This window comes from Aulostomus chinensis, chromosome 15, assembly GCF_037954235.1.
Source record: "Aulostomus chinensis isolate RoL2024-O1b breed Wild chromosome 15, RoL_Achi_v1.0, whole genome shotgun sequence".
In the NCBI taxonomy this organism is placed as follows: domain Eukaryota; kingdom Metazoa; phylum Chordata; class Actinopteri; order Syngnathiformes; family Aulostomidae; genus Aulostomus; species Aulostomus chinensis.
The window spans coordinates 12,685,749-12,710,325 of record NC_141334.1 but is presented as its reverse complement, the minus strand read 5'-3'; the positions used below and the strand labels follow the sequence as shown (position 1 = coordinate 12,710,325).

The window sequence follows — 24,577 nt, the reverse complement described above, 5'->3', positions numbered from 1 at the left end:
GAGAAATTGGACTCAACGAGGATTATGCCAAAACTTTTCATTTGATAAAACGGCAACATTTTAAGCAGCTGTACTCTTTATCTGTACAAAAGTGTAAAAAAAAAGAAGAAATTTATACACTGTTCTTTTATAAGAAATGTACCATCCACGTAGAGTCAGTGGTATACAGTTCTTTGCACTAGAGCCGGTTGAAGTGGAGCCTGAGGGTTTCCATCACTGCAGCTGGCTCAGTTTCATTAATTAAAAGACTTGTGAGTGCAGAGGTTTTTCTCTCTGGGGAAAACGTCAGCGTCTGCACAGATGTGTTCCGTTTCTGCTGGTACTCGGGGGAGACGTGAACGACTTGAGTTGGTTTATCATGAGGACGTTCAACTTGGAAACTCCGTCACAAACTGGAATAGGCCAGTGACAAGTGAAGGAAAGGACTTCAGAGAGGCTCAAGTGCCCCTTTCACTCGTAGATCTGGTCAAAACATCAAATAAGGACCTCGTTCTTTTGTTAATTTATTTTAAACAACTAATTACAAAAATAAAAGTTTAACATACTGCAATATCAAAATACATTAAGGCAAATATAGTGAGGTTCCAGTGTAGAAATCACCATCGGGATGTTTTGGTACAAGGCAGCAGGGGGAAACGTGAAATCCCAGTTAAAGTGCTGAATGTTGAGCAAAACTGTACCTGGATACAGCGAATGAATCAAAGCAAAACTAATGACCATGTTTAAACATGCAGGCACAGGAAGGTTCCTCTTCTGTGATGAAGATCAAAGCATCACTTTCTTCAGATGTCTACTTTAAGTCTGTCTCCGACCGTTCAGAATGGCCATGATGTGGAAAGTGAGCTGTTGAGAATGATTACTTATGTCAGTGACCAAGTACACACACACACACACGTACAACTAAAACTGGACGTACTGATTGTTGTTTTGCGATGGCCTCTTGATAACTGGCTTTTCTACGTTCCAGCTCCAGCGCGTCTCGCTTTCTCCATTCCTCGGCTCTGCTCCTCACCTCCTGCTCCTGCAGGTGTGGATACTGCTGCCGCTGCAACACACGGGGTTACACACATACGAGCAGTTCAGTCCCACGACACTCGCGCGCCTTCAAGGGAGATTTTCAGAACTTGACATTTTCTGAAACACTGTTTACACATGAAAACCACATGGAGGAATCATGACAGTGTACCTGTGTGTATTTATATAACAAGAATGACAAGCCATGTTATTTAATACAACATATCAATATTGACCAAAAGAGATTTTTCTTAAATCTTCCCTTCAATCTGCAATGAACTAAATGTACTCTAATATTTGTAACGTACATTTCCTTAATTGGTTTACAAGATTTTCTGACTTTTTTTTTTTTATTTCCGGGTGTAGAAATGTGCTGTTTTTAAATTTCACGAATTCCAGATTTTCCACAACTTTATGAACACTGAAAAAAAGGAGGCTGTGGGCCCTGCGTTCGTACACGCTGATTGCTTACAGATCGCTGCACGTATTCCTGGAGTGACGCAATTGTGGCCCTCTGCATGAACTTGAAGGCCTCGGCGATGTTTGTTCTGCTCCTGTTCAGCAGTCCCTGCAAAAACATGTCTTGTGCTTTACTAGCATGTTGAAAATACACAAAAGAATATTTCGAGTCTAGAGGAGGACTCCACTCGCAGCCAGAACCATGCTGCAAGTCTTGGGTGATTTTGCCAGATCTGAGGTCGAATTTGTGACTCAAAGAATTACAAAAAATAACAAAAGATATATAAGAATTTATCAGGATAACACAACTATACATGAGTCAGCACTCTCCCCTAATCTCCATTAACTGCATAAAAAAACTATAAATCCCACAATTAGAATGAAAGTAATCTCTTCATACCAATAACTCCTCATCCGTCTTTCCATTCAAGGTGTGCTGGTTCAAGTTAACAGGGGCGTTGACTGTCTTGGACTGAGAAAATGACACAACACACATTTCCTCAGAGTCAGCTGCATGTCACATGATCATCATGTAAACGGCCCTCCTATGGAATGGGAGGCTCAGATGATTTACCTCGGCCTGATACTCGGCCCAGGCAGCTTTCCGTTCTGCTTCAGTGAGCTCCTCCTCTTCTTTATGGTCCAGCAGAGACTCGTGCTCATGGTACCTGACTATCTGGTCTTTACAGGTTTGAAGTAGTACTGCCAGAACCTGATCCTGAAAAACCAGAAGAAGAAGAGGGGGAAAACACACACACACACACATTACTGCAAATGATTTATGTGTATCAGTTATTTTTCATATTTGGATGAAGTGAAAGAAATAAAGGAGTGGTCACCTTTGGCAAAATGGAGGTGTTCCTCTTGCTTTTCTTGGAGTGTGGGTCAAGCAACAGGTCTGGATCGAACGTGTAGAGCTCATTCAGTTCGTTCAAGGTGAAGTGCCTCTCAATCTGTTGCTGATCCACCACTCGATGCGCCAGGGACTGTTTAGTCACCTGACGATCATAGATCTTCTCCTCCATGGTGCCCTGGAGATTAGTCAGGGTTTTATTAGTCATGAGAGCAAGAACTCATGATAGCTTCTAGAAAGTTAGCTCAATCATACACACTGACTACAGGTGGAGGGCTGCATGTCTACGTGCTAGAAGCAGTTAACCAGAGTTGTTCCACCGCTAAAATCCTTTTTCTTTTTTTTTTTTTAATTTTTGTGGAGGGTTTCCACTCACAAACGTTGACCCAAAAGAACACGTAACGCTACCACGCAGTTCTTTCTGTCAACAGGTTATTTATAGACAGCAGCTGGATTCATCATGAAACTCAATATGCAAAGCAGACCACAACAGCCAGGGATAATAATAATAATAATAATACTACCGCTGGAGGAGCTGCCTGAATGTAGCACTTATTTTGTCCATTTGCCAAAATGTAAAGAAATGTATGATAGAAATGTGTACACACTGAAAAACACTTGGGGATGAATGAAAGCTTTTGAAAAAGTCAAGTTTTTCAATTCTTGAACATCTGTAAAAGTCCATAAATCCTATATGTACAGTATATACATAGAATGGCATGTGTACTTGCAGCATTGTTTTTGATGATGAGCAAAGAAGACCAGAGGGGAAAAAACTGGGGCAGATACAAATGTATAAAAATAAATGGGTGACACCTGCTGATATTATCCGGCCTCCCTATCTGTCAAACATGTTTCCTTCGGATAAAGATCTCGTTACTTAGTGAAGAGACCAAATGCTCGCCTGCTTGTACGAGCTTGGGCTTGTTGGACCGACACTGCTGACGTGAAGGAAAAGGCCACGAGATCTCACCTGAGCCAGGAAGCGGTACACAAAGACTTGTTTGAGCTGACCGAAGCGATAAACTCTGTAGATGCTCTGAATGTCATGGGAAGGATTCCACGAGGCGTCGAAGATGACCACTCTGTTGGCCGACACCAGGTTGATTCCCAGTGAGCCCGCTTTGGTGGAGATGAGAAACAATCTGCCCCTGAGTACAAAGAGGAAGGTTTTGTGTCATATATATATATATATATAGAGAGAGAGAGAGAGAGAGAGACAGAGAGAGAGAGAGATAAGAAGATCTAAGAATGTAACGGTCATATAATCTGTACCGCTTATTGGCAGAATTATTGAACTCATCTGCCCATTTCTTCCGTAACGGGGCAGTGACGGAGCCATCCAGACGATAGTAATCCACATCTTTAATCCAGCTGCCCACTGAGAGAAGAGAACGCAAAAATCAGACAGCAAGGAGGACGCGTTTTTTGCTTTGCCATAAACAAAATGATACCTCTCAATGCCGTTGAGTCTCTGGCGTTGTGTGAGGCCCTCAGGAAATCCTCAATGAGGTCTAACGAGATCAAGGACTGACTGAACACAAGTCTAGGAAAAGAGAACATGGAGTTCTATGTGAGGTCCAGGTATCATCCTGGTAGTGTTCAAATTTGACTTCACAGGACTAAACACACACATTTTGTCCCCAAGTTCTTCAGTCATCTTCAGGATCTCAAATAAGAGCACCATCTTCCCTGAGTGCTCCAGGATTTTGGCGTCACTTTCAGACAGCAGGTTCTTGAACCAGTCCTGTCCTGGTCTCTGAGGATCGGTCTGGCCTTCACAGAACAGAACAGGAGACAAACCATGAGATCATACGCTCTCTCCAAGGGTCAGAGAGGCAGACACTCTAACTACATTTAAGTCCAGGCTTAAGACCTTCCTTTATGACAGAGCTTTAAGTTAGAGCTGGTTCAGGTAGCTCTGAACCATTTTATAGCTATGCTGCTATAGGCTTAGACTGCTGGGGGACACATCTGGTTACATGGAGCCCTCCCCTCCCCTCCCCTCCCCTCTCCTCCCCTCCCCTCCCCTCCCCTCCCCTCCCCTCCCCTCCCCTCCCCTCTCCTCTCCTCTCCTCTCCTCTCCTCCCCTCCCCTCTCCTCTCCTCTCCTCTCCTCTCCTCTCCTCCCCTCCCCTCTCCTCTCATTTTGAACTGTCATTATCATTATCTGTTGCACTTTGTAGTTTGGCCTTGATGTCTCGCACTCTCTCTCTGTTTCCATAGATCAAGTGGAGCTCCATCTCTCTGCACCAACCACCCTCTGCATCACTCCCCTACCCCTACCCCCCCCCCATCCCCTGCTGTTAAACCGACCTGCGCGCCCCTCCCATGAACCAGTCTGCCATCCAGTCCTCCCATTAAGCTGGCCCGCTCTCCCTGCCTCCCTTGCCTACCAGAGGCTTCCTTATCAGCTGTTGTTAACATTTCCATGTTTCCCACATTCTGTGCTATGAACTGTTTTCTTGTCTGTAGCAACATCTGCTGCACGTCTGTCCGTCCTGGTGAGGGATCCCTCCTCTGTTGCTCACCCTGAGGTTTCTCAGATTTTTCCCTGTTAAAAGGGTTTTCTATGGAGTTTTTCCTCAGTCGATGTGAGGGTCTGAGGGCAGAGGATGTTGTTATGATGCCATGTGAAGCCCTTTGAGACAAACTGTTTGTGAAAACGGGCTCTACAAATTAAATTGCCTTGCCTTGCTATCTCACATTAGGAGCTTGAATTGCATGAGGAAAGACAGACACAGTACCTTCTACTGCAATATCTGTTGCGCCATCAGCCTGGCTCACTTCTGTCCCGTTGTTCAAGCTCAGTTTGCTAAGATATGAAGAATAAGGAAAGATTTGCAAAGATGCGGTCAAAACAAACAGACAACAACAGACAGGGCCCCTTTCTGTAGCTTCACTCGTCACTCTGGCACAAATCGACACGGCACTATCATCAAAAACCTCTGGAGGTAGTTTACAGCGTCATTTACTGAGGACGAGTGTGAGTACCTTTCAGTCACAATGGGCGCTTCATTTGTCAGCATAGCTTGAATTTTCGTCTTCTGTTTAAAATGTCCCTGTAGTGAAAAACAAGTGAAGTGTTAAAAATAATCAAATCAACGTGAGGGGAATTTCTTTTTTCTTTCAATAACCTTTTGGTCTCTCCTGGCGTAGCTGAGCTGGAGGCACCATGGATGAGTCCAAATTCGACTGAGCACCTGAAAGTCCTTGAACAGGTTTGCTCCGGCCCTCCTCTTCGCTGCTTTAGTCATGGGACCCACACCTACGGAGGTCAAATAACCAGCGCAGCACACAATCATGAACTTCCTCTTTTTTAAAAAAAAATACATTCATTATTGAGCTACATCAGGCAGGATAAATATTAACCTGATTAATAATTGGTCTATTATATCATTATATTGAATTTGCCAAAAATGGGTTCCTTTACCTGGAAAATGAGAGAAATCTACTACTTTATACAAGAGCAAAAACATTATTCTAAGAAAAACATACTAAACTCTGCAGTTTCTCTTTAACATACAGCATGTTTTCTTCCATAATTGTTGTACAAAAATTATTGTATAAAAAAAAAAAAAAAAACATTGAAAATCTTACAAGTGATGTGGTCAAGATAGTAGCGGTAGAGCGTATCCTGAAGGCGGGACACCCTCACGGCCACCACGTACTCGTGTTTGGGAGGTAGAAAATTTGTTAACTCGGAATAATCTTTCCTCTGGGAAGAACACAAAACAAAAAACAACAGGTTCATAGCTAGAATCCAAAACCAAAAAGGAGATTTTAACAGAAACAAGAGGCAGTAGTGTTTGTTGTTGTTTTTGTTTTACCTGCACACATCCAGCCAACACAGAATGAAGGACGTGAGCGCGCCTCTTCATGACTTTGACGTCTTTTGGTGTGGAGTCGGCGCACTGGCCGTTCTGTATGGGGTTGATGAAACGGTTTCGGAATTCGCTCAGCGAGCCCAGGAGATTCTTCTTGATGAAATTGACCATGCAGTGGTCTGTGGGAAGAAAATATGTCATATGTCTCCGTTTTACTCACTTGTACCCAGAATCAAAGCAGATGTCGTCGTGTGAAGCAGGTATTGTGTTTTGTGCATGATTGGCACCAGACACACGGAATATTTGTGGCACTTGGAAAATATGTGGTTTCAGTTAATCATTTATTGTGCAGTCTGACTTGTTTTGGTATTTTGGGTTGTTTTTTTTCCCCCCAGAGGAGTATATTTCCTACACTGTAGGCTTTATGAAACTCACCTGTCTTGCATCTTGAAAGTATAAATAGAATAGAAATAGAAAACAAAATCATCTCTCAGTTAGCCTCGCTGAACCAAAGCTTCTAAATAAATATCAGGAAAGAGGTGAAACTGAAGCGCATAACCAGACTGAACTTACAGCATCTTGATCAACCCCTTGTACAGGTTAGTATTTCGATATGTACACATTTGTACACACTCACACTCCACCAGGTTGTTTTGCAGCGGCGTGCCTGTCAGCACCACCCTCCGTCGGGTCTTTATTGCATTCATAGCTCTGGAGATATTGGATTCCTCATTGCGCAGGACGTGCCCCTCGTCACAAACCACAATGTCTGGACCTGCAAACGGAAAAAGGAATGTGGTGGAAACATTTCTAATGAGCAAAGAGGGAAACAACAACGACAAAAAAAACAACCTTCATCCATTAAAGTACCTGGATCCACTAGAATGGTGTGAATCGCCTTCCCCAGCTGCTCAGTGTTGACATTCTTTGGTGTGGACAGGTTTCGGTACATTTCGTAGCCCATTATCATGACACCTCCAGCACTGTACCAGCCTCTCAGAACCACCAGACGCTGTCCTAGAGAAAGCTGCTTTGTAGCCATTTCTGTGACCTATGAAAGAATGAAACAATATTCACATACGGGTGTGCGTTTGTAGAAATTAGGCACCAGACTTACTTAAAACTCACTGTTTTGCATACCTTGACTTTATCGTCTCCTAGGTTGTCCTGCCATTTATGGAACTCACTGACCCAGTTGAGGACGGTGTTCAGGGGACACACAACCAGGGCCGTTTTGAAATTCAAGTTCTTTGACAGCAGCACTGTGTGGAGGAACGTTACCACCTACAAAATAACACAACTATCAATACAAAAGCAAATACAGATAATAAAGTAAACCAGGAGGCCGGGTTAAGATAAATATATATATATATATATATATATATATATATATATATATATATATATATATATATATATATATATATAAAGATATAAAGTATGTGTGTCTCCACCTGAAGAGTCTTTCCCAGGCCCATGCAGTGTGCCAGTATACAGCCTGACCCAGGGGAAGAGTTGGCCTTCTTCACAGACTCACAACAACTGTCCCAGATAAACTGAACACCTGTCAGAGAATACCAAGGAAAAAGTTGTCCATTTTACTCATCTCAACACAAAAGGTTGGGCTGAGCATCAGCAAGGACCTCACAATGCAAATCACGATACACAGGTCACAACAGGATGTGAGATATATTGCAGTGGTATTGTACATAATTTACTGCAAATTTCAAAATACAGCTGAAAATGCAGCTTGTTGTGCATCACCCGGGTAGTTTAATAACAGGTATATTACATTATTTCCGTAGATATTTCCACTCCGCTTCATTCCAGCAGAGCACAAACCCTTAGCACACCCGTGAAGCGACAGGTGCGCTAGGAGTTGTCGAAGAAAAAGAAGAAAGTTGGTAAAAGATGCGTGAAAAAACTCAGTGTGTGTGCCCAGTTTGTTTGTTTTTTTCACTCATTCCACTTAATCAGAACAATATTTCTACAATGTTGTACTAAAAATGTAGCTGCCAAAACGTAATATGGTAAAAGAGGAATTTTTGTGACGTATTGATGGGATGGGCTGATATGTCAATACAGTCAATCGATTTCACTGCACAGCCGCACATAAAAATGGAACCTGGACCGTGAAGATGCTGAGATAAGATTTGTATAAAAAAAGAAAAAGACTGAAACTGGTTTTTGGAGGCTTTTGAGAAGGACAAACACTGAGGCACATTTATGAAATATTCTTATGCACAAATTTGTTACACACTATAGGAGATTTTCTTTTAACCCTCAATTGAGTCTTGGAGACAAGAGGAACAGCATGGTGGGTATCTGGAACAGCTCCCCGCTCCTCACATCCATGGTGTAACTATTTTAACATCAAAAGTCTTTACCAACTTGAGTGATTGACAGTTAAAGTGATACAGAGAGTCAGGGAGGGTCAATACATAATTTAGTGAGAGCTGTTCCTCGCCAGTCTAGGGCATTAAACCAGCAACCTTTCAGCACCAAGAGCCACAGAGCTACACGTCACACCCGTAATACACTCACAGCTTGGTCACACACGTGCTCACACCACTTCATACACCCTAGCAGGGTGGAGTGCTTGGTTGACTCAGTCATCAGCGGGTGACGAAGGCTGTGGTCCACCTGTCCTCTACGAGTATACTAACCGTCCACCTGGTGAGGCTTCAGTCTGGTCACCAAGTTCCTGTGCACCTGAACAAAAGGCAGCTTGGTCTGCTCATCCTGATCCAGGACCAGCTTGATGGTGACGGGAGACGACACTTGAGACGCCTCGTCCTCTGTGACAGTTATCTGCAAAGCAACGCTCAACAGTCAGCTTTGAAAATAAATGATACGTCCATGTTCCACTCGAAAGGCTCCCAGCTTTCATGCATGACTCACGCACATTCTTTGCTGAGCTACATCACAGCTTGTCTACAGTACCTCTCGTCTATCCTCCATCTGTTGCTCCCTATTTGCCAAGCGCTTGCACCTCTCCTCCTCCTCTCTCAGGGCCTCCTGGGTCTCAGCACGGAGATTCCCGTCCTCGATGATTTGGCGGATATTTTTGCGTCTCTTAGGGGTGCTTTTGCTGTCGCTGATCTCGTCACCAGCATTCTCTCGCTCACTCTGTCAACATCCAGAAATATGAGGGAGTTAACGGGAACACTCAGCAGAACAGCCTGCTAACACCGGTGTGCTCTACCTGTTCACTGCTGGAGTCAGACAACAAAATGCAGGGAACTGGAGCAGAACGACGAGTTGCTTTGGTGGATAAGTGGGATCTAAAAGGAAGTAGAAATAAAAGGATATACTTTAATTTTCCAGAGTCATTAGTACATACTAAGAGAAAAAACTGTTAAGGAACTAGTGTGTGTGTGTGTGTGTGTGTGTGTGTGTGTGTGTATGCATATGCATATATATATATATGTATAAATATAAACACACACACGCGCACACAACACGTGTTTGTGTGTATTTCTCCATGTATCCAGCTGTCATGTTTATTTTATTTGTGATAAACCATTAAATGTGAGATTTTTTTTAAAAGTACTGGATTACTTTGAGATTACCTTCTGAGGTTCCCTGAGGCTTCATCCTCTGACCAACTCAGCTCCTCGCTCAGTTCAAGGTCGCCAAGCTCCTCCTCGTCACCATCACTGTCTGTATCAGCTTGACGGAAAACAAAATCATACATTAGAAGGAGGTTGCGTTTTGACAGACCAGAGGAATCCTTATAGCCCAACTCCTCACTTCTGGCCCTTCTCTTTTTCCTCTGCTTTCCTGCTTCACCCTCAGCTGCGGCCTCATCAGCTGCTGCTCCCTCATCCAGGGTCAGTTTCCGGCGGAGGAGTGGGTGCCTGGCAACAGGGCTGTCTGACCCACCATCCGAAGAGGCCAAAGCCAATTCTTCTTCCCCTGCAGATGAGAATTTTAACTACTATTCAACAGCCATTTCCTGTGTCAGTTCCTAATGTTTCACAGCTGCTTGGCAACCTATAGACACATTTTTTTAATCCGTCAGTTTTAGTTTGGGGGGGGGGGGGGGTATAGCAGCTTAAACTTGTGCTTATAGCAAATGCACAAGCCACAAATGTGCTACTTTACTTACCACTTTCCTCTGGTCCACTATCCTTATTGTCTCGCTTAACCTCCTTTTCGCCATCTGAATCAGATTCATCGTCCTGTGATTCCTCATCTGATGAGATATCACCGTCCGATGAGTAGTCGGTAATGATTTTGGCCAATAGCATTTTCTTAGCGATTCTTTCAAAAGTAAAAGAGAAGAAGAAGGAACCTCAAGTTCATTTCATGTACACTGACATCATCTTCAGCTGGTTTGTTACATATTTCAACTGGAAATCTCTCCAATTGTAGTTGATAATAAAAGCAATATACACTTATATATATTTGAATATTTTCAATGGGTCAAAACCCAAATTTCCGATTAATAACAGACCAATTAAAATGAGCTCCTACAGCTCTGGAGGACAGATGTTTGAAAACCGCTTCAAAGGAAAAGATCAAATGAGACAGAGACATTTTAAAGAGTAAAAATTTATTACAGCAAACAAGTCTTCACAATAAAAACAGGACATCATCTTAGTTTATTCTCCTTTGGATGGATTTTTTTTTTTACACTATTTGTTTTTTCTTGCTTGAGTCTGACACAGAGGTATGTATTTTTTTTGTTGTTGTTTTTTTTGGGGGGGGGGGGAGGCATTTCAAATTTCATCAAGTCCATTCAAGAGAGTTAAACCGCGACAGCTGGCTGAGTTTGTTTTTTTTGTTTTTTTTTAAACCTCATCTGGTATCATCAGAAGATGAAATAGTGTTTTAAAGTGAGAAGAAACATGAAGACACGTAAACAGTTAAAAAAAAAATGTTTTGAAAAAATCTGTACATACTTATCACGACTGAAAATTTAAACTAAAAAAAACCTGTCTATACCGCAGCTGAGTAGAACTAACGTCTGTACAACAAGAACACGTTGGTTAGCATTGTGCACATTATCTGATTCAGTTCATGATATCAGTGTTTTCAAAAGAGTAAAAACAGAACAACTATGGTGTCCAATACCATGTTGAGTTTAATCAATCAGCAGGTAGTTAGTACCATCTTATCCTACAACATTTAGTTCACACTTGTTCAACACAGGCTGCTCTAAAACGACTCACGAGAACCTCGAATCAACCATCGGACGAGCTGGAGCTCCATCCTGCGAGCAATCAGCAACACCTGCACGTGACGTTCAATACACGCCGGTCACATGATAGCCGTCATTTAATCACACATCCAGTGACAGTTTATAGTCAAAGAGGTATTTCAGTCCGGGCAGTGACAGACAGACAGAGAGACAGACAGCAGCAACAGGCCAGAGACGTGCATCCCACGTGAGGTTTTCAACTGGAACGGCGGTTTAAGCGGTGAAATTTTGCGGGAGATGTGTGGAGATTTGTCGTGTTTTAACCTGTTAACTGTGTCAACGTCACATTGCTGCTGACCATTTTTCCCAATGTTCGCAATCTACAGCTGCACTAATCACTGCATGTGAAAACACACTTTTTTTAAATTAGGAAAAAAAATAAAAGAGAGAGAGAGACAGCGATGGCTACAAGATCCCAGATTTACAAGATTCTTGCCTAACAGCATTGCTCCGACCTGGAAAAAAAAGCATGAGAAGCATAAATTAATAGCATAATGTGAACGGGGTGGCTCGGTGCATCATGATGGTTGTTTCACAGCCCACTCTCGATTCTCAGATGTATTATCAACACGTGAAAGCACTGACCGCGAACCTTTAACACTAATTGTTGGCACTTGAGAAAATGGCGACTGCTTTTCACCAGTAAAGTCTCATTCCAATATGGTAAATATCTTCAATCTTAAAAGCTCTTACATGCTTTAGTACAGTGGTTCTCAGCCTGGGGGGGTGGGGGGGATCATTTCTGGGGGTTGCCAAACAGTTGTGTGAAAATAACAATCTCTTTGACAGGAAACTATTTTCTGTTTGTTTAGTTTTTGGGTTTTTTTATATTTTGCTGAATGTAACAGTGGTATAATTTGTCTTGACAAGGATTTTGTATAATCTACGTACTTCAGAACCTATAAAAGCAGTTCTTCATCTCCAGCATTAAGACTCTGAGCGCCACTCATATTTATACACGCTATAGGCCCAGTTACCGCCGTAATATGAGACTGTGTTTCTGCAGATATTTAAATCTAACACACTCGTGCCAAATTGGAATTTATCCATCTGTTTTTGGGGGTAGCGGGGGGGGGGGGGGGGGTCTCACACAACAACCCTGCTTATTCTGAAGGGGCCACAACTCAAAAAGGTTGAGAACAACTGTCATGTAGAAAACTGGTCAGCAGGAATGTACACTCTGTGCATAGAAAGTGGGGTAAAACATACACTTGTGAGGTCTGTGAATGATTTGAACCAACCAGGACAGTTCAAGAGAGAGAGAGAGCGATTCAGACACGTGCTCCAAAATAACCTCCTATGATTCCAATTAAAGCCGCTTGCTTAGCACATAATCTGTAGCGTTCATGATTGTCGCCACGCGTGAATGTCAAGAGAGTGGCAGATTAACTTGGACAATCTGGAGTGACTCTTTTGTAACAGCTGTTTGCTGGGAAGAAACGATATTGCCTGTAGGTGGTAAGGCTGCACCATTTTGAAGAAATACCTAATTGTGATTATTTTGACTGTTATGACTCGTGTTATTAGAGGGATGTTGATTTTTTTTACATTGTTATCGTCATTTTCATTGAAAATTATATGGGGATCTATGTGGGAATATCTTTATCAAACAAAGACGTTTAATTAAATGTGTAAAACCTGATGTGATGGCAGGACATCCCTGCAGCACAATATTTCTTTTAAAATGGTATTCTAACACACAATTAGCTAATATTTACAACATTAGATAAACCTGGACCAGGTTCACTTGTAATTTCAGTATTTCCACAGTAAACGATACACCTAAGTACAAGTCTACACACGGTGTAGAAGGAATAGCAGCGGTCACATTGTTTTCTATGCAGTAAATTCATATCACTGACAGGTAAAGCTGAACAGCTGCTCCGCCTGTCACACAAGCCCACACTCAGGACCACCAGCCAGTGGGGATGTGCTCCGCTCCAAACTACACCAGGTGTGTTTGTTGGCTGTTACTTGTTTCTCATACTGCAGTGACAAAGGTTTTATTTGTTTGTTTTTTTTTAAAAGGGGTATTCCCAGTGCCACCGGCAACTTGAACGTCAACTACTTTTTAAAGAAGAGATTAAATGCCAGGTACCAGGTATTATGTCACAATAAAATTTATTGTTCATTATTATAGCAAGTGCAAATACCAGTGCCTTGATGCTGATGCCTTAAATCTACTAAAGCATGTAACAGTCAAATGAGGACAGTCCACTGACGTGCATCACAAATCACATCGATGGCACCTGGATGTTCACTTTGTCTGCCACAAACAACCAATGTGCTTCCTGTTACTTGCACTGTCGTTTTCTCTCCATAATAAAAGCAGAGGTTGACACATGTTCATCATAGCATCAATATAAAATGGAGAAATAAGCTTTCAACACTGGTATTAAACACAAACCCATGAAAAGGCAGTTTGGCTAAAACAGCAAAGAGTTTGTGGTGAGAACTGAACAGGAGCCGTCGGCAGGACAGACGTTTAACCTCTGGGTCTAAAAGAACTAAATAGCATAGTTAACATAAAGTGCCTCTTTAGATCCACGTACACTGTTGGGAAGTTCATCAAATACTTTGGGGTATTTTTTTCCCTCATAATGAATACTGAACGCAGAAACTAACGGTGACCAATTTAGGGTTCTTATCTTCCATAAATGAACACTAACTGGTCCTCATTACCTGTCATAACTGAAAAGAGATGGAAAATAAACTACTTCACAAGTTTGTTTCAGAAATGTTAATGTGATCTGCTAATCTGGCAGGCAAAGTGCTTGCTCCTAAACAGAATACAACAGGCCTTTGTGTATTCTGGGATAAGACAGAACAGTAGACTGACTAATATGTTTGAACGCTGTCACTGAAAACTAAGCTGTAGTACAAGATTAGGTAGAACTGTAAGGCAAAACCATTTAAACTGGCTCTAAAAACCTCCTCATAACAGGTCAGCTTAGTAGGCTAGACACGATCTTGAGTTATAAGAAACAATACAAATCGTTGTTAAAGTGATTCTCTTGCATTCACACGTATACTGGGTGACACTAAATAACAACAGTAAAAACCCAGGGCTTCATTTATACCTCTAGAACGTGTATTTGATCGTTGAGGCCCTACTGCAACTACGTTTTGGTCGTGTTTGAATAGGCTGTAACTGAGTCTTGATGACATGGGTGTTGCTGGATTGTGCACAGAGGTTGACGTTGGCAGGCGCAGCCTTTGTCCCACACCTAGGATCTTTTACAACCTTTACATCCGGGTTTTTAGAACCATACCTATTTTCAAGATCGTCGTCGTCGTCTGCTGCCCAGGAGGGCCGAGAATGCTCCTCATCTCCTACAAGAAGGGAATAAATAAAATTGGTATTGTATGTTTCAAGAGTAAGTTCACTCTTCTCTTTACTTTTAAAGTCTATTCTAAGTGCATGTGTGCTGGAGGTTTCACATTTCCACATAACACTTGCGATCACTCTGCACAGTGAAATATCCAAATAAAATAACTCGGCACATTTTTGCAATGAGTGGATTTTTATTTTCATTTAAGAACAATAATGTCTGTATGAATTTTAGCAAAAGATATTTTATTGTCACAACTGGAACATCCAGGAGGAACTGTTACATCTACCTTAACCACAAGTTACATCTTGATAAGAAACAACATCCAGCAAGCACTGAAATTGATAATTAATAGTTTGTAATCAGTCTGGTTAATCCAATAATCCAATCCTTAATAGTCATTCAGGACTAGCATGAGCCACTTAGCAAGCAGACTCAGATTTATTTTGCCCAAAGAACCACTAACTAACTCAGACCCAACTAATATCAAGTGCTAAACCGATAGAGTTTGCCTTCTGAATATGCTTTGCTAAGAGCCGTGAAGTTAACGCATCACTGGCTGGTCCAGGACTCACCGGACGATTGGTGGAATGCTGCTCCTCCGAGTAAGGCCATCTCTTCAGTGATTGGCTTCATCTTCTGATCATCTCCATTGTCACTCCCAGAGTCGTCATGTTCATCTTCACTGGATGTGGACATCGACTCCAACTCCTCTTGATGAGACTGCGTGTTTCCAGCCGTCCTCATCGCCTGCTTTCTGCCGATACCTTCGTCCCCTCTTTTGCTACGATGAGAGTTCCCAAGTGACCTCACAGATTTCAAGTGTTGTACTTTGTTCTGCGAGTCCTGATCATCGCTGGAGGAATCTGTCCTGGTCTCACACCGAGCCTTGGCTCTCGAGTCAGAGTCGGGGGATCGGTCCAGTATCTTTCGCTTGCGGCGGATCCTCTCCGGTGAGATTGGGGTGTTCTTAGTGTACAAAAACATAAACTTCTTGGCCACCTTAGTGGATGCTTTCCCACTGTCCTCATCGCTCTGATGTTCATCGGAGCTTTGGGTCATAGCTGCTCGCTCAAGCAGGGCTGCAGGGACTTCATCTGAGTCCGAGTCAACTCTTGTTCTGCTGAGACTTTGTTCTTCAGTGTTTTTGGCTGGTACTGAGCTGGGGGTTTCCTCAGGGTCCAAGTCACTGTCGCTGTCTGCTGCCGAGAGAGAAGTTTTGGCCTTGACGTCACTTGGTCGACGCAAAGGTGTTGTCTTCACTCGGGGAGAGCGTCTGTTACCTTGCTCCTCTTCTAAGTGTACCTGAGATGTACCAGAGTTGTCACTGTTCAACTTTTCAGATTTAGTGCATGATGAAGCACCTGTGTCCTCATCTTCAGAGGCCTTGCTTTCCTCTAACGTCTTATCCTTCATGCGTATGTCTGCTTCCGCCTTTGGAGCTTGAGAGGGCAGCCCGGGTTCCACTGGTACAGGTGTGAGCTTTACCACTAGTTTTTTTGTCATGTTGACCTCACTTTCAAGAGGCTTGAGCCCAATCTTCTGTGCGCTCTCTTTAGCTTGCAGTGAAGATGAAACCAAGTCCTGTCTGGAGCAGTCCTGTCTGGAGCAGTCCTGGCTTTCATCCATCACCTTACAGTCAGAATCTTCATCTTCTAAATGTTCAGCTGCCAGATTCTGCAGGTCACTTAAGCATGTTTCATCAGACATATCCAGCTCGGTGTCTGCTTCTGTTACAGACTGGGTTTCAAACTCGTCGCTGACTAACTTTTCCCAGCAGTTCAAGACATCCAGGTCACTGAATTCTTCCTTAAGGCTTTCCTCGAGTGCAGTGAGAGATTTTCGCACACCTTTCACCACAGACAGGAAGGAATTTAGATACAGACGGCGAACCCCGGGTGTCTGTTTGTTCTTTGTGACATCGTGAATGAAATGTATAAATGTTCTATTTAGGGCATTTGTTGAGTCCACCAAATGTTTTGCCTTTTTGGTAATATCCTTGGAAACCTGCAATGTGTTGTAGTTGAACACCACATTACCATCCATGCCAGTGTGATCCCATTTGTCCAAGGGAATGTTTTGTGGTAAGTGTGGCAGAATGCCATAAAGTTCCGATTTCTCTGGCTCGACTCGGTTCCTCTTGCGCTGCTGCTGATAAAACCGCTCCATGTTCTCAAGGACATTGTCACAGGCCATCACCAGATCAAACAGGGGTTCCGGGCTACAGACATAGCAGTACCATTGGCTTTCCAAAATGCCAGAGAGCTCCTTCCTTCCCAGATTTCTTAGAATGCACTTCTTGCAAAAGGCATTACTACAGAAGTCACAACAGATTAGGTTGCCTCCTTCGGCGCACCATCTGCATGAGGACCAAATAGAGACGAACGAGAGACAGTTCATGAAACTTTGCACAGACTGAGCTGATTGTATCTCAGATCAAATATTATATACAAACATCTTACCGGCACTGCTCATCCATTCCATCCCCATCCTTACTGATGTCGTCGCTCAAGTAATATTTGTAGCAAGACTGACAAAACAAAACAGCAAACTGAAGAATTGCAGACACTTCACAGACAGGAATGAAGAGGGACATGACACACTACAACTATCCTCTCCTCTACATACAGATATAGATATAACTATATATACAAATACACACGTATCTATCTATCTATCTATCTATAGATAGAAATATAGATATTAAATAGACAACTAGCTAGAAAACTTTCATGAAATACAACAGAATTAAGCTGCACATTACGGCCATCCATGACAGCAGGAATTCTAACGTTTTCGCAGTTTTCAAAAATATCACACAAACTGTCATTATACCGTCTGCATCCCACAATCATCTCTTTGCAGCATCCCAGAGTGAATTCACAGCTGAATACAGTCAAATCTCACAGCACTGAATCAAACTGAAAAGTACATTTATGCAGGACAGGAGCTTGGTTCATTTCCCAGCCAACAGGCTCAATGCAATATTTATAATGCAAAATGACTAAGTGAATAGGAAGGGTTCCCTCCACTGGTCATAACACACTCGAGATGCTTCCCACACGCCTAATCAGTTACATGAGTACATTAGTCTGTATTCTATGCTCTGGCAGAGGGAGACAGAGAGAGAGAGAAAGAGAGAGAGAGAGAGAGAGAGAGAGAGAGAGAGAGAGAGAGGGAGAGAGAGAGAGAGAGAGGGAGAGAGAGAGAGAGAGCGAGCGAGCAGGCGGGGGCGGGGGTCACTACCCTGTTTGCAGCTCTCAACTGTGTTCTATCAATGTATGGACCACTGCACTGTTTACTGATGACTTCTGCCAAATATCCTCTTTGTTCCAACAGGTGAGGCACAGTTTGGCTCACAGCTAGCGTGGCTGACGTCACTGCCACTTTAGATGTGTCAAATCTACCAGTCAGAACGGACTACAGGGATATTTTCTATACTGGTAATACCAGTCGACACTAGTTTGTACTGGACATTTTAACATGAGTTATCCAAAATCAGAACCTAGCAATGCCTGGCTGCCATACAGCAATTTTTAAATTTTATACTACTATGAAAAGAAAGCAGTATATATTCCATTAAGAGCTTTTGCACTTTTTCCTTAATGTTGATTTGAACATCACAAAAGGAGAAATGATAAATTATGTATCGACAAATAGGCTCACCTTGCATATGAGTACTTTCAGAGCTGGATGCCGATAGAAGGAATCTCTCTGGAAGTGGTTTACTTGGCGGCCACACGCAGTGCAACTGACAATTCCCATGTGTTCCACCCCTGTGAGGAACGCTGCTATTAGTTACAATATTTAGCTCGATGAATTGCTTAACCATGTGACCAAAAAATCCAATTCAAAAGGTGATGAAATGAAATCAATCTAGCTTTTATATCATTAGAAAATTCCAAGTGAAACAGGTTAGCCAGGAGGGCCATAATTTTAGGAGGAATTTGATTTGAAATTTGGAAAGTTGACGTCATGGAAAATTAGAGTGAAACGGCATTCCACGTGTTAACTTGTTAGCTGCCTCATAACTATGGTGTTCTGAGAAGCAGAATGAGGTCTGAGGCACACTAACGAACAAATGCTAAGTAATATTCCTGATGTTAAAGATTGATTGACGTTTCAGTAAAGTCATGATATTGGTATTAAAAAAAATCGTTGTTTGGCAAAATACTTATAAACTGGTGCCAAGGATTCACCATAATACCAAGACCTGTCAAATCATTTTGAAGCCATGACTGCATTTTAGATTTCTTTAATTACTCTTTCAGGATCTCCAGTTCTTTTTCCATGTACCGATGCACAATAATTTAAACATGTCATAAGTATCAGCAGATATTAACGATATTGGTAATTTTTCTTTTTTTGAAATATAGATTTTAGTCCGACATCTCTATCGGATCTCTTTTGTGATGCTTGCATGTGTTTTTCAGTAAATATCCATTTATATACATAAACATTTACTACATAAATATCAGACAAACTTGTTTTTACACAGCTAAAATCAACACTTATAAATATCAGCTTAATAAATTGTAAAATATCAGCATATCAACAAACAAAAACAAATCTGATGTTATGCATTTCCATTTCTTTCCATTTCTTACGAATCAGACTGATCACTTTTGGCATCCATTATGCATGCCTCATATGATGACTCACCCCCACGTCTTCTGGAAAACTCTTTCCGCAGTACATTTGGTTTCCGGCTGCGAAACTCTGGACCTCTGAAGTCATCTCTTCCATTATCGACAGGCTCAGGTCTAACCAGTACCGTACCTGCGTGAACAAAGAATCCCATACTTGAATACATTATTAAAACATAGAAAGACCAAAAGACTTCTCATGTCCATACAATGGGAACAACACACAGCTACAGGTAGATAAGTGCAGTGGCCTGAGGCAACCTGCAGAGAGTATGTGAACACGATGAAGACAAGTCAACCGCGGATATGAATGCACTGCAGCTTGTGGAGAGATGAGATGAGGCAGAGGGAAGCAAAACTAACAGCAGTGAGAAATGTAGAGACCAACCTTTCGGCAATCGAATGATATCAAGGTGACCATTTGCACTGATTCGTAAATCCACGTCCTCACTTGCAGTTGAGTCCCCAGATTCATCCAGTCCCGAATGCTTTATGACAGTAGTTGGTTTTCTGCAATATCGTTGAAAGGGTATATATCGTCTCCTTCTTGAGATAACTGCCTAAATTGTTTGTTTTATTTTTTCCTGAAATCAACTCCTTATGATGTTTTGTCTCGAGTTTTTTGTGTTTTCTGAAAAACTTGAAAAAACGACTTAGGCGATTATTTTAAGAAGGCAACGATATGTAAATTCAACACAGTTTTACTGATAGAAAACTGGGACATTTCAGTTCAAAAATGATCAAGGGAGCAGGTTTGTTGTCTTTTGGTAAGTATGATAATGCTAGAGTAACATAACAGCGTGGCAAAGATCTGTTTATCTGGTGCTTGCAGGATGTAAAGGAGATGCAAACTCACCTCCGAGAGTACTTCGAGTCAGCTCCTGCCTGCAAAACACGACATTTGTTAGTGTAGTGGTCAGCATCCTTTGAATTTCTGCTGCTGAACTGAACAAGGCAATGACCCAAACATACACAGCTAGTAAATTTGTTGTTTATGCACACAATGTAATTTGAGGAAACTGAATTAAGTGAATATGTTTTCCTCTTTTCTTAAAAAATTGAATGACTGTGATTTATGTACAAGTCTACTTATTGCAGGGAGATACCATGGGAGAATACTTAACAAAATAGTGGCTTAGAATGCCAAGAGAAAGGTGGGTTATATTTGAGTCGACTAAAAACATGAAGACCAAATAAAGGTGAACATATAATCTTTGATATACATTGGAAAACTGAGAAAGCTGGGATGACACAACACACCTACATTGAGTCAGTGACCAAGAGCAAGACAACTGGTGATCCTACTAACATGTAATAATTCAACTTGTACTTTCTTGAGTCCATATACCACATGTGTGTGCAACACAGTGGTGGTCACAGGTAACAGCTATACTAATTCTTGTTTTAAACAGTTTCCTGTGCACACGAGCCAGTCGATGCTGACGGAACATATGACTCATGGAGTGGAAAAAAAAAAAAAAACAGGCCTGATGATCTACTGTGATCGAATGTGATAATAAATGAGCTTGAACAGCTGCAAGGACATCAAGTCCATCTTAGATTCTCTGATGCCTGACAAGCATGTGGTTAAATGACTATCTGCAGTGACTGCATATGTTTAGTTACCAATAAATACATCTGGCAGTGCATCTGCAGTTGGTGCACTTGTTCATGAAAGAAAGGGCCGTCACAACACATTGACCAGAATATGAACCAGATTAAAAGAATTGGAGCTTAAACAGCCGGACAAAGAAAAAAATAAATAAACGTTGTCATGGATATGACACAACACAACACAGAGTGTTCAGTTACCTCCATTGCAGTAAAACCTGTTGAATTTCCCACAGAACTGTTCATATGTGTCACATCTGTGAACGCAAGATCAAAATACACATGTTAAACAAACGTGTTATTTACACAAGGAGAATTTTTCCATCACTCAAATGCAGGATAATCAGATAATCATAAACGTTACCATCAGCCTCTGCTGCAGTTGGTGTGCCATTGCTGTCCTCAAGAGTGGAATGAGCCAAGTACTCATGCAGCTTGTTGACCAATACATTCAGTTTGCTGGTAGAGTTGCTACAGTCAAGGGAAAAGAGTGTGGAGTTTCAGTAAATGTGACAGAATAAGCTACTTACTTTCAAAAATTCTTGTAAAAAAAACTGAAAATGTACTTTGATAGCATTAACAGTACTACATGAATTTGGGAAAACAAACTGGTTGATGCTCATTGAACAAAGTTCAAGGTGGATTGGGGTGGCGCCTCCAATGACGCGGGCGCTCTACGTTCCAACCCTCACCAACGGTCATGAATTCTGGGTAATGACCGAAAAATGAGATCACAAATACAAGCGGCCAGAATGAGTTTCCTCCGCAGGGTGGCTGGGCTCTCCCTTAGAGATAGGGTGAGAAGCTCAGACATCTGGGAGGGACTCCGAGAAGAGCTACTGCTCCTTCATGTCAAGAGGAGTCAGTTGAGGTGGTTCGGGCATCTGGCGAGGACGCGTCCTGGATACCTCCCTTGGGAGGTTTTTCAGGCATGTCCTACCAGGAGGAGGCCTCGGGGCCGACCCAGGAAACACTGGAGGGATTATATGTCAGCTGGCCAGGGAACGCCTTAGGATTCCATGGAAGAGTTGGTGGAAGTGGCTGGAGAGAGGGCGGTTTAGGTTTCGTTGCTGAGGCTGCTGCCCCCGCGACCCGGACCCAGATAAGTGGAGGACGACATTGACGAAACTGCTTAATATCTGAGACACTACTAGATTTTTCTATCTGTTTCCATAAATGACAGATATCCAATTGTATTCAAATTTACAAGACAAATGAAAGTATCAACTCTGGCGATTATCATCTGGACAGACTCATCTTTAGACACACGTCTCCTTTCCCCCTTCATTTCAAACTGCAGGCTTTTACACATGCTTCCATTCAGATAAGAGGTTTCAAGTTATCATTATTAGTACACTAGTTCAACAAAGACACCCTTATGATTTATTTCCAATAAGACTCACTCTAAATAACAGTAATAATGATGTAATACCACATACCGTGAGAAAATAACTGCGGGGGAAATGCTCATACCATTGCAACTGATTGCTGTTACTAGTGTTAACAGTAATGGATGGTGCTAATTATCTTTGCAGCCAATTAGAGGATGCAGTCTGTTATACTGAGGTGTCTATAACGTCAAATGAGACACACAAACATGAAAGATAAAACTACCGGTAATCAATCACTCAAGTAACAGTTTAGTTAACTTCAACGTCGTCATATAATGTATAGATACTTCTAAAACACCGGTAGATTACTGGCTAAATGTGGCGAAGAAATTACATAATTGAGCAGCAATGTTGGTATCTAAAGTTAGAATGCGTTCAATAATCATCAAATGAAGGAACTGCTATGAAAATAAATCAACTCACTATATCATCTGACAAATCGACAACTGTCACATTTTCACACAACCTGGCATGTAATATTTGCACTATTAAAATCCTATATGTTTTATTCGTGGCTACGCTAACTGAGAAAGATTTTTTTTCTAACGTTAACGTTAACGATTTTAACGTTGCTAGCCGATGAAGCTAACCTAGCAGGTCGCTCAGGCTAGCTATTCGCCCTTCTCATGCGTGCAAAACGATTCAGACCCCATTTCTTACCTCAGCATCGCCGAGGACATTTCGAGGAGTAGGCGAACAACCGAAGTCGTTCAAGTCTTAATTATACGAAAATGCTATGGTAAAAATATGGCGCTACAGCATCACACCAAAAGAGAGGAAAACCAGTGGATGGCTGTGTTTTCTTCTGGTAGTAAATGTTGGCGCATCTAGGGCTCAGTGCCAACCTAGCGAACAGTATTGCCTCCTGTTGGCCTGGAGTGTTTATCGCAAGATCAACAGTGGTTAAGGTTTGTTTTAATTTATCATTTTTAATTGTTATTTTTAATGAGAAAATATAGATTTCTTTAGAAATATTGAAAAATAATTTTCCAGTTTAGTAACCCTGCTGATGCCAAGTCCATGACTGATGATTTTAGCCCGTTCATCAGCAGATGTGGCCTATTACAGATATATAATGATACAGAATATAATTCATATCTGAGTTGGGTTTTTTTTTATATATCTTTCTGCTAGTATGTGTTTTAACCATAATGGTTATTGAGTTATATAAGCCCTTAGTTAGGTTACTCATAAACACGAGAGTTTGTGTTTTTGTGCAACCTAATTCACAATCATTAATTTGCATTGCTCAGCTTTATCAGTGACTGACTTTTTCTTATTCTTTATGACTCGCTCTAGTTCTTCCACTTAAAGACAATCAGTAGCAAACACTGGCCCTTTTAGTGCAACAGTGCAAGGAGACATTACAGACAGAAGCCTGGCTATTGATTATTTATGAGTCATCCTCCAATCTATCACACTATCTATACCTGATCAAAAAATAATTTAAATATGTACATGTTTGTACTTTGTTGATTTCAGGCCCTTCCTTTAGCTTAATCGGGCTCAGTGTGACATTTTTCTCACAATCGATTCTTTACTCCTTCTCATCTTTATGTTTAATTTCAAAGTGTCACCTTGGTGACAGCGATTTGATTTAAGTTTACATGAAGTATCGAGGAAATCGTTTAGGTTTCGAGACCAGTGAAGCTCTTTAGAGAGCAAATTCATTAGAAAAAAAAATGTAGCCCCATTTACATGGCATTCTAAAACAGGAAATGTTCCACCACGCTTACACCCATATAAAGCACACAAAGATGAAGTGGGAGAGCGGATCATTCTACTCCTGATCCACCCAAGGAAGGTAACAGCAAAGTCATTTTCAACAGCACAATTCTGGGATCTGTTTACAGACAACAAATGCTGGTGGAACAAAAGAAAGGAAAAAGGTCACAAATTTGTTAATATTTGGTGACCCTTTTTTTCTTCAAACTTAAATAAATGCGTTGGTTATGTTATGTTATGTTTAGCCAACCAAAAAAAAAAAAAAAACATGCAAGAATGTGTTTATTAAGAGACAAATCATTTAGATTCCTAACAAAAAGTTAAGCAGACCAAGTTAAAATGAGGTAATGGTAGCATTCTGTAAAGCGCTGTTCATTATTAAAGAAGAAAAGAAGAAAAGAAAGACTGTATTTTTGAACTATACTATCATGAGATAACAAAATAAAACGGCATTTAAATAAAATAAGTAATCAGAATACTTACAATTACAACCTGTATATGTGAAGGCACAGGT

General features: G+C 41.6%; 1 protein-coding gene across 3 annotated transcripts; it reads right to left on the bottom strand.

Annotated features, from left to right (window-relative positions):
* Window positions 1-31: 31 nt before the first annotated feature.
* Window positions 32-23,157, bottom strand: LOC147248742 (chromatin remodeler ATRX-like). 3 transcript variants are annotated; one of them, XM_086226853.1, is made up of 35 exons: window positions 22,999-23,157; window positions 21,312-21,418; window positions 21,149-21,204; window positions 20,193-20,221; window positions 19,725-19,846; window positions 19,353-19,469; window positions 18,357-18,466; window positions 17,153-17,220; window positions 15,266-17,049; window positions 14,631-14,691; window positions 10,264-10,418; window positions 9,906-10,070; window positions 9,725-9,824; window positions 9,358-9,436; window positions 9,096-9,281; window positions 8,819-8,963; window positions 7,607-7,716; window positions 7,293-7,436; window positions 7,023-7,203; window positions 6,790-6,927; window positions 6,156-6,331; window positions 5,926-6,043; window positions 5,463-5,593; window positions 5,320-5,387; window positions 5,073-5,140; window positions 3,961-4,102; window positions 3,781-3,872; window positions 3,602-3,707; window positions 3,300-3,477; window positions 2,313-2,504; window positions 2,048-2,191; window positions 1,874-1,945; window positions 1,487-1,582; window positions 917-1,045; window positions 32-843 (listed from the first exon to the last, which is right to left on the bottom strand). In XM_086226853.1, exons 1-35 carry the CDS (start codon window positions 23,016-23,018, stop codon window positions 796-798), a joined length of 5,637 nt encoding a protein of 1,878 aa, XP_086082979.1. In that variant the 5' UTR covers window positions 23,019-23,157; the 3' UTR covers window positions 32-795. The 3 variants fall into 3 exon arrangements, with proteins under 3 accessions (XP_086082979.1, XP_086082980.1, XP_086082978.1); XM_086226854.1 differs by lacking the exon at window positions 22,999-23,157 and adding an exon at window positions 22,762-22,898; XM_086226852.1 differs by lacking the exon at window positions 22,999-23,157 and adding an exon at window positions 22,387-22,496.
* Window positions 23,158-24,577: the final 1,420 nt, after the last annotated feature.